This window comes from Ciona intestinalis, unplaced genomic scaffold (genome assembly GCF_000224145.3).
Source record: "Ciona intestinalis unplaced genomic scaffold, KH HT000046.2, whole genome shotgun sequence".
Lineage (NCBI taxonomy): Eukaryota > Metazoa > Chordata > Ascidiacea > Phlebobranchia > Cionidae > Ciona > Ciona intestinalis.
This window is the reverse complement of record NW_004190368.2, coordinates 1-9823: the sequence shown is the minus strand read 5'-3', so window position 1 is coordinate 9823 and position 9823 is coordinate 1. Positions and strand designations below refer to the sequence as shown.

Below are 9823 nucleotides of genomic sequence, written 5' to 3'. Positions count from 1 at the left end.
AAGAAACGAGAACAGGACGAGTCGTCTCATTTTCCCCAACCGATGTCTCAATGGTATGTTAGCTTGTAGAACATTGGAAATATACTTTCATGGCTCATCTGGTGTAAAAAAGTTTTCTTACGCATTCTTTTAATATAAGAAATTATTATTTTGAGAACCTTGTTTGCAAATTGCCAAGTGTGCAGCTTTGTGAAAAATCTTTCAATGGTTTATTTGGTATAAAAAACTTCTTAACTGAAAGGCATGAGAAAATGTCGGAAATACACTACATTTTTTTATACGAGATAAACCGTTAAATATTATATACATTATGCCTGGTAGCAGAAGTAACAAGGGTGTATAACAAAAAAAGTAGCATTTGCGCCAAGTTTTTCTTATATAACAGTTGCACCTTGCATGTTGTTTAAATATAGATAGTTAAAATTTGCAAAAACAACTAGAAACTCCGGTTGCACAGCAAATTTGGGGCAACAAAATAAACGTTTTGCATGTTAACCTATGTTTGTTTAATTATAATTTAATAAATTATTTTTTAGCTTGGTGTTCTACAGAATGATTCTTTTCATCCAGAAAAGGTAATTATAAATATATATTGTTTATTTTTTGGAAAGATTTAAATTTAAATATTTACTCCTGATTTAATTTCTGAGCAACTTATACAAGTGAGAACTGAATTGTTTTAGTTTCAAAAATATTAATTTTGTTCAAAAATTTTGTTTTAGTTTACACTTATTTTTTAGGTTGAACTTGACGTTTATAAAAACTTATTTTTATATTTTTACGCTAAACTTTAGAGTGACAACCAAACTGAAGATTTAATAAAACAACATCTTACTGTGAGGATCACTGAGATGGGATATAAGATGCAACACGCGGAAGCTAAGACTTTACATTTCGAATCAGAGGTGATATAACTAGTTAATACAGTAGAGTGAGGGCAGGTTGGGACACCTTTTCATTTTATTTTCTTGTTACATTTGGTGGTAAACAAAAATATTCTAAGAATTATAAAACCATATCCTCACGACTCTCATTGACCGTTGTTAATTGTTTAATACACAATCAAGATATTTGGATATTACGTGCTCAAGGTGTCCCGTCTTCCCTCACCCTGCTATATTAGGAAAATATAAGCTTAGTAAACTTTTTTCTGTTCCATTTTAAAAACTTTTAAATAAAAATAAATTCTTTTTCTGCTTTCTTAAGACAGGTATGAAAAATCTGCTCAACAAAAAATTTGATAAGCTTCACTTGTTTAATTTATTACATAAAATTTCATTTAAAATGCACATTTCCTTGATAATATATTTCTCTCCACAGTGTAATGTGTTGCATAAACACCTGGGGATGGCAAAAGACAAGCAATCAAGCATGCAACATGAAATTAGTTCAAGTCTGCAGAAAATATCACAACTACAGGTGAACTAACAATATTATTTATTATTAAAAAGAGTAATTTTCCAAACCATATTTTACGAAATTCTTTACAGATGAATTATAATTCATACTTGAGCAATACACTTCTTGCTTCATTTATTCATTTAGACCAATACATAATGTTTTAATGTTGCTCTTTATTATACTATTTATTTGCGTATTTTATCGACTGTTCTTTAACTAATTTAATCTTCGCTATCGTTTCCAAGTGATAACAAAAATATCATATTTCAATGTTTTCTACTTCTTAAAATGCATTACTTTTATGGATATGAAATAAAAACTATAATATTTTAATGTTTTTACATGATATATACGATGTATATGTTTTTCCGGGAACTTAACAAGTATTTCCAATCATTCACACAAGGATATAAATGACTTTCATTCTTGATATTTTTCCCCCAGGATGAACTATCAGTAACTCGACGAAACTACGAAGACCAGTTAAGTTTGATGAGCGAACATCTGGCTTCCATGAACGATAAATTAGCTTCACAAAAAGATGAAATTGAGAACTTAAAAGTGAAAGTAAGATATAAACCATTGTGGTGATTGGGGGTGGGGTATAGTCCAACTTCTGTGTCCTTAAACAAGGACCTCACCCATGTAGAAAAGTTATAAATTAATGCAAATAGTGGAGTTCAATCACAGTGTTTTTAAAACACCATTTAGAACAGATATTTGAGAGCATTATATGTGACGATAGAAACTATTGTGAGTATGGTGAATGTAACTTTAACCTTTTTTTTGTAAAAATCAGAACAAATTAAGTACAGAAATATGAATTCCGCTTACAACATTTTTTGTTTCAACAGAAAACAAAGAAACTTAAAATGCCCGGCCTTCACTAACTATTTAGATGAAGTAGGTCTGTGGATATTTAACTATGATACGTGCTCATTCATTAAACATGCTTATTTATGATATACCGTAATAATGGCAATAAAACCTTGCAAGATCTGTATGGTGATTTACCTTCTGATAAAATAAGTTATTATATTTTAAATTTGCCATAAAATAAATTGACACTATTCTGCTGCCAAGTGTAGCCCGCCACAAACATTACTAACTCCTTAAAGACTTTCGCTAAAAATTATTTTACGCATTCATTTATAAAATAAATATATTTTTCATTGTGTTAATATTTTAACTAACTATGCATTGCATAAACTATATATTTGGATAAGGGAAGATGGGACCTCTTTAGCACATAATATCCATATGTACTAAATCGTGTTTTAAACAATAAACAGCGGTTTATGGAAGTCGTGGAGATACGGTTTTATAATTCTTTGAATGTTCTTTGTTTACTACCAAATGATACAAATAAATAGAACGAAAAGGTGTCCCATCTTCCCCCACCCTACTATATGTTTATAATATAGTTTTAAAATTTTGGAATTTAAATTAAAAGTGAATTTTTTTTTTTAATAAAAAAATATTGATTTTGTTTGAACTTACTCATTATAAAAATAATTCAATCTTGCATTTTTCTAACAGGGTGGAATATTTTAATTTGCATTCTACTTTTCAGCGCTAAGGTTATATTTTATTTTTAAAGCTCACAGATTGGGTCCCAATATACAAATATGGTTTAGTTGCCAAAAAAAGAAAAATCCAAGTTTAGAAAAAATCATTTAAATTGGAATTTAACATTTTTATTTTTGTCGATAATTCTTTTTTTTATTTGTTTTTATTTAAATTCTTGTACGCACACACGATAATATCATAAGATTATATTGTAGGTGGGGGAAGATGGGACACCTTTTCATTCCATTTTCTCGTTCCAATTTGATAGTAAACGAAGAACATTTAAAGTATTCTCACGACTCCCATTGAACATTTTTTACATATTATGTGCTAAAGGTGCCCGTCTTCTCCCTACTCAAGCATATATGAAGCTTCATTTCATGATTCATGATCCTATTATCTATTTCTTTACTTCAATAAACATTCTTGCAAATAAAAATGATCATAAACGGCTTACATGTTTTTGACTCAATTTACATAAATGTTAATTATTTCAAAGCTCCATGCAACCATTGTGAGCGTATGTTTCTTTTTCCAAGGCACTTACCGATAATTACTCCGACTTAGCGGTCACTAAGGAGTTGTCTAAAGTGTCAAGCATACAGTAACGTAATTGCCCACAAAGTTACATACGTGGTATCTCAATTTATATATAGCACCCACACATGTGTTATAGAGTTCCCACGAAACTGAATAAAAAATAATATGGTAGAGTTCAAGCGGATTAATTAATTAGACACCAACTTCGTTTAACCCGCTCTTAACCCATATAATCAGTGTATTGCCATTCGATTCTTAATCAATATATTGATCCACGTTATGTAAAATACCTTATCAAGTGACGAGGGTCTGGCTGTTACGTCACACATCGTCAATACAATAATTAAAAAATAAATTAATAAAAACTTTCTTGAAGAAATATATTAGATAAATGTCACTTGTCTTCGCATGGCAGTGTACGGAAAGTCACTTTTTTATATTTTGAGCACCCTACAAGTGCACATTTCATTTAAAATATTGTTTTTTTCAAACTTTTCATCTTTATGTTTTAATTTTCCAGATCTGTAAAACAATGTATTAGATTTAATGTGAATAGAATTGATCAAATCAACGACAGTCGTTAAACACGGGTGTTTTGTTTTACACACCTCATGTCCGTTAACGAGTTACCACGTATGTAACGGTATGGTATTTTCTAATGATTTAGACAAGCCATTAGTGACCACTGGGTTGGAGGAATTGCCATTAAGTGTCTTGCCTAAGGACACATACCCCACGTGGTAGCAGCGTCGGAACCATTTTCTCTGTGCCATGTCACCAATCCTAACTGTCTTAAACCATGTGTGATGCTACTGCAACACCCTGGGTGCTACTACATAGACATCACCAGATTTTGAAGCCTGGCTCTGATAGTAAAACACGTAACGTATGATAAACCAACTCACCTTTAGTTTAAACCCTAGTAGTTCACTTATAACACCAGAGAAAGCTGATAGAACGACCACCCGTGTGATGTTGTATAATATCGGATTCATTGATAACCCGTATATATTAAACGGCGTTTCAATCTCCTAGTATGGGTTCTAATTATTAGAGGTTTTACTTTAGGAAATAAAAAGATTTTGTCAACTTGCTAATTAAAATTTGTTGTCTTTAGAAAGTTTTGTCATACTGCTAAAAACTAATTTACCCGTCAATAACGTGCCCTTTAACTACTGTCCTGCTCTCTTTTATAAATTTTCTATACAGTAGGTTGGGGTAAGATGGGACACCTTTTCATTCTATTTTCTCGTCCTATTTAATAGTAAACAAAGAACATTCGAAGATTTATATAACCGTATCCTCACGACTCCTATACACCGTTGTTAAATGTTTAAAACCCGATTAGGATATTTGGATATTATGTGTTAAAGGTGTCCCATCTTCCCCCACCCTACTATATATGTACTATTAGTATATATTCATTCTTTTTTTTGTTCATACGTTTACCTTGATTAACTTTGCGGCAAGAGTCAGTACATTGTTGGCTCTTTGAAAAGATTCCTTTTTATGCGGTTTCTTTTCCATCTGTTTGTGTTTACATTCATATTTTGTAAATTGTAAGTTTAACCATACGTGGTAACTCATAAGCGGCACGAGGTGTAGGAAACAGAACACCTGTGTGATAACGACTGTCGTTTTCCGGCCTTGCGAAGTTCAAGTTTTCATTCTCATTTATCGCCCAATTTTAACTTTGTAAACAATGAATATTTACGGTAATGTGTAACCTTATTCTCACGACTCTAAAATATTAGAAATCGTGCTCAAATCTTACTTAAGATGTTTACTGGTCAGAGGAACTCGTTTTTTTTTGCACAAGATTACTTAAAAATATACCAGACTTTACCTATTGATATATTTTGTGTGCTTTTTGTGTATTTGTGTGAAATCGTGGGATATTGTGTGCTAACGCTATCCATCTTACCCCACCCTGCTATATATCTCGATCAGGAGAATTGGTTATTGCACAAGATTACTTAAAAATATACCAGACTTTACCTATTGATTCAGCCCATACCTGCAGGTATAAGTTAATTTGTTCGGTTAGAAGAACAGACGTGTTGCTGTATTTCTTATTTATCTTTGCCCCAGTTGTTATGAAACGTAGTAGAAACACAGCAAGAGCTAGCAACCAAACCAAGCACTCCCAGTACAACAATGAAGACGTAAAGGTTTCAGATGAATGCATCAACTGAAACATTAATGACAGTTAGGGAGGAATTGTTCCCGACATCTGTACTGTTTTCTAGTGTCCTGACAATTTAAGATCGGCAAGATGACGCAGTTTATGGGCATAGATTGTAACTACATCGGTTAGCAGTTAAAAATTAGTGAATGTAACTTATTTATCCTCGCATAGCGGGGTAATTACAGTCGTTATAACGTGGGTGTTATGTTTCACACACCTTGTGTCAGCTTACAAGTTACCACGTATATGTAACTTTATGGGTCATTATTTTTACTCTATAAACGGTATATCCTATAGCATATGGCTGTACAGAAGTTATAAATTTACATAGATATTCATATTTAGTATAACGGTAGGTTTACCTGTACAGTGATAAAACATAGGAGACCGATAGAGCATAAAAAGGTTGAAGATACGATGACGTCTATTGAGCGTTGCGGACCTCTACGTTGTAGATATGAACGGAGGGAAAGCCAAAGCATAATGTTTTGTACCTGGAAATTTGATTGAATGAGTGTAATTTATTTATCATCGCGTGGTGGGCAATGATAGTCGTTATGTGGTTATAACATGGGTGTTCTGTCTCATGCACCTCGTGTGCACGCTTACGAGTTACCACGTATGTTATTTTGTAGGTAATTGTTTTTTGTCGAAAATCAAATTTTAAAACTGAAAACATTCTTTTGTAAATGTTTATTTGATTGTTAACACTAAATACGTTCAATTTTTGTTACATAAACGCACTACGTGCACATTGCCACCTTTTTCAAGCGAAAATGAGGAAGTTCTGATTTTTTGGCTCTTCTGCTTGAAGTAACATGAGTAAAATACTTGGCGAAGAAGAATCGCTGGAATAAATAAATACGTAAAGTTCTGTATTTAAATATGAGATTAAATTAATAAATGTTATTTATCTTCACGGGGGGACAACACTCGCTTACGAGTTACCATGTATATGTGACTTGAGGAAAAATATTTTCTTTTTGGGGGAGTGGGCCAGTTTAAATATATGTCTGACAACTCAGACAACCAATTAGTAACCACTGGGTTGAAGCTATTGCTTTTAAGTGTCTTGCCCAAGAACGCATACAAGGTGGGCCGTTAACTATACTGTAGAACGACTTCGTGCATATTGTGCCTTACCCGTTGAAACGTACGCTGTGCCGCGCATAACACGACAAAGAACATTGTCCCCAACAATATACGTTGAATGGTTATTCCAGCCATCACAATCACCATTGTTACGTCACTATTACCATCAATGAATTCAATTGTTTTTTCGATTGTTACGTCATATATTGACCAGATTTCGATTTTATCCTGTGTGTTTGAGGAAAGAGGGAATATGATAGGGTGGGGTAAGATGGGACAGTTTCTTTTCTTTTATCGTCCCATTTGGTGGTAAACGAAGAATATTTAGACAACCATATAACTGTATCCGTACGACTCAAAGGAGCGCTGTTAATTGTTTAAATATGGGTAATTATGTATTAACTGTATCAAAAATAGTGAAGTCGTAAATGTGACCTAATTAATTGATGTTTCATTCACCTGGTATTGAATGCATCTATATGTTAACGGCATCAGTGGGATCACGAATATAAACATTAGGCTTTCTATGTCGTAGCTCTCAGGTGCGATACCATGTGCCTGGAGATTAAATAAACTGTTTAGAATGTAATCGTTACTTGCCTATCTATTCTATTGTGGTAAGGCAACGGTAATCGTATAACACGAGTGTTCATATACTTCGTGCACGCTTACGAGTTACCACGGATATGTTACTTTGTGGGTGCATATTTTATTTATAGCTGACAGTTCAGACAACCCATTAGTGACCACTTGGTTGCAGCAATTTAATCTCAGTATAATGTTATATAGCAGGGTGGGGGGAGATGGGACACATTTTCACTCTATTTTTTTGTCCCGTTTAGTCGTAAACAAAAACACTCAAAGAGTTATTAAACCGTATCCTCACGACTTCCACAGACCGTTGTTAATTGTTTAAAACACGATCAGGATATTCGAATAATGTGTGCTAAATGTGTCCCATCTTCCCCCACAGTATTATACAAGCATATAAGAACACAAGGGTTAATGCACGCTCATACTTCGCTTCTCCTCGTTTTTATTACAAACACGCTCACCGAGGCAAAAGTTAAACCACCTTTTTCATGATTATGCTCCCGATATCCACGATAGAAGCGCGCACCTTCTGCCACCTTCCATTCTCCCACAAACGAACGTTAATCTTATTTGAAGTTGAGCTCGACCCCGGTACCAGACGTGTGGCTGAAATGTTCTAGAATATTCCATCAATTGGTTTAATATAAGAATACTTAACTATGATGAATGTAACGTGTTTGTCTTAGCATGTCGGGGCAACGGTAGTTGTTACAACATGGGCGTTCTGTTTCATACACCTCGTGCCTGCTTACAAGTTACCATGTATGTAACTTATTTGTCCTCGCATGGTGGGGCAATGACAGTCATTATAACACAGCTGTTCTGTTTCATACACCTGGTGCCCGCTTACGAGTTACCACGTTTGTAACTTTTTTATCCTCGCATGGTGAGGCAATGACAGTCATTGTGACACGGTGTTCTGTTTCAAACACCTTGTGTCAGCTTATGAGTTATACCACGTTTGTAAATTTTCGGGTGACTATTTTTTTTGGTGTAGTTGACAATTTAAACAACCTTTTTCCTAACCTTGTAACTTGATAGATGGTGTCTGCTGCCAAGACTTGAAGATGAACTTCTTACTTCGTCTTTAGATTGGTCCGTATCACTGGATAAGTCGTCTTCAGTATTTGGGGTTTCTTAGAAAAAATCGTATAAACCAAATGTTTAAAACGTTTTTCTTAATAATATTCATTTTTAAAAAGTGTGGTTTAAAGGAAAAAAATATTGGGAACGTATGCAATCCCAACGATCATTTGTCGAAGAGGAGTTTTTGGTTGGGCACGTATATATTAATCTTCACGCCATTTAAGAAATTTCCACTTTTCCCAAAAATTGTTTGGCACTTTTTTTTAGAACGATGGTAACTACCCCGATCAAAGTTATAATACAGTGCCTCCTATTAATTAAAACTTATTATTATTTCAAACCACCTTTTGTGAAACTTTCATTGAACTTTGTTGCAACCTTCGAAGCCAAAATATTTCGTACTGACTTGTTCATATCGGGTGTTAAACTGAAATAAAATTTGTCAAATATCTGTTTTAATTTTAACTGTTAAAAACTGTTTTAAATTTTCACTTTTATAAAATCGTTAGTTTTAAAATTGACTTAATTTAAACAATTTGGAAAATTCGGCAACCGTTTGTTGTCGCTCCCGTTGACAAAGTTTGTCGAAACGACTTGACAGTGAATGATTCCAAGGTAGACCAACATTACTCCTGGTAACACTAGCTCGCTCATGGAGACTGACTGGAAAGAGAATATTATTTGGAATTGTCAACCACAAAGTAACATACGTGGTAAATCGTAAGCGGGCGCAAAGTGTATAAATTAAGCAGAACACTGTGTTATAACAACTGTGGTTTTCCGGCCACGCACGGATATATAAGTTACATTTATTCAATCATTCATTAATCATAAAAGTTATCATAAAACTCAAAAGAATTGATTGTTGTAAAAGTTTTTACGAAACTAATGCAATAAAATATAGTTGCGTGGTTTATGAGTAACTTTTTATGTGTAGTTAACAATTTTTAAAACTAGCTATATATAGTGACTACTATGCAAGATCAATTATCGCCAAGTCTCCTCCCCATGCACGCCCGAAGTGGTAACTACTTAAAAAAATGAACTAGTCGTATCCTCTAATTAAGGAGCAAGTGATATATATATCCTCATATAGGAATACGACGCGAAACGTATAATTAAAACACTGACATTATAAAAATGTGGCATTAATGAATTATAGTATCTTACCGAAGGTTGATCGTCAGTAGCAGTGGTGTAACATGTTAAGATAAGTATCTGAAGAACATACAACAAAAGAAATACAAGGAATATTGTTTTGTTTGTTTGTTGGATCCACCAGCGCATGTAAACTGGGAGGAAAAAGACTCGCAGGAGAGCTAGTTTTAAAACTGTTACCATGCCGTGCTGAGG

The 9823-nt window shown here is 33.7% G+C and overlaps 3 protein-coding genes across 3 annotated transcripts in view; 2 read left to right on the top strand and 1 right to left on the bottom strand.

The window, feature by feature from the left end:
* The window catches only part of LOC101241994 (protein phosphatase 1 regulatory subunit 21), a gene marked incomplete in the record, with an annotated part of 9621 nt that extends 7653 nt beyond the window's left edge, over positions 1-1968 (top strand). Inside the window, 5 exon segments of the mRNA XM_026837990.1 lie at positions 24-53; positions 537-575; positions 795-905; positions 1321-1419; positions 1846-1968.
* LOC100181384 (protein phosphatase 1 regulatory subunit 21-like) lies at positions 205-1992 on the top strand. The gene is made up of 5 exons (XM_026837992.1): positions 205-216; positions 537-575; positions 795-905; positions 1321-1419; positions 1846-1992. The coding sequence occupies exons 1-5, from the start codon at positions 205-207 to the stop codon at positions 1990-1992; spliced, it is 408 nt and encodes a 135-aa protein (XP_026693793.1).
* Positions 1993-4169: 2177 nt separating this feature from the next.
* LOC100181097 (putative homeodomain transcription factor 1) lies at positions 4170-9809 on the bottom strand. Its single transcript, XM_026837991.1, has 12 exons — positions 9641-9809; positions 9024-9133; positions 8815-8897; positions 8411-8520; positions 7866-8000; positions 7250-7348; positions 6842-7018; positions 6460-6546; positions 6061-6192; positions 5528-5701; positions 4960-5037; positions 4170-4541 (listed from the first exon to the last, which is right to left on the bottom strand). Exons 1-12 carry the CDS (start codon positions 9755-9757, stop codon positions 4320-4322), a joined length of 1524 nt encoding a protein of 507 aa, XP_026693792.1. The 5' UTR covers positions 9758-9809; the 3' UTR covers positions 4170-4319.
* Positions 9810-9823: the final 14 nt, after the last annotated feature.

Excerpts from the sequence above, each read along its gene's own strand:
- LOC100181384 (XM_026837992.1), top strand. Across the intron at positions 576-794 it reads ATTCTTTTCATCCAGAAAAG|AGTGACAACCAAACTGAAGA; the intron begins GTAATTATAAAT and ends GCTAAACTTTAG. Across the intron at positions 906-1,320 it reads CTTTACATTTCGAATCAGAG|TGTAATGTGTTGCATAAACA; the intron begins GTGATATAACTA and ends TTCTCTCCACAG.
- LOC100181097 (XM_026837991.1), bottom strand. The coding sequence starts at position 9,757 with ATGCGCTGGTGGATCCAACAAACAAACAAAACAATATTCCTTGTATTT. Across the intron at positions 7,349-7,865 it reads GGAGCATAATCATGAAAAAG|GCACATGGTATCGCACCTGA; the intron begins GTGGTTTAACTT and ends TTTAATCTCCAG. Across the intron at positions 6,547-6,841 it reads CACAGCGTACGTTTCAACGG|CGATTCTTCTTCGCCAAGTA; the intron begins GTAAGGCACAAT and ends TATTTATTCCAG.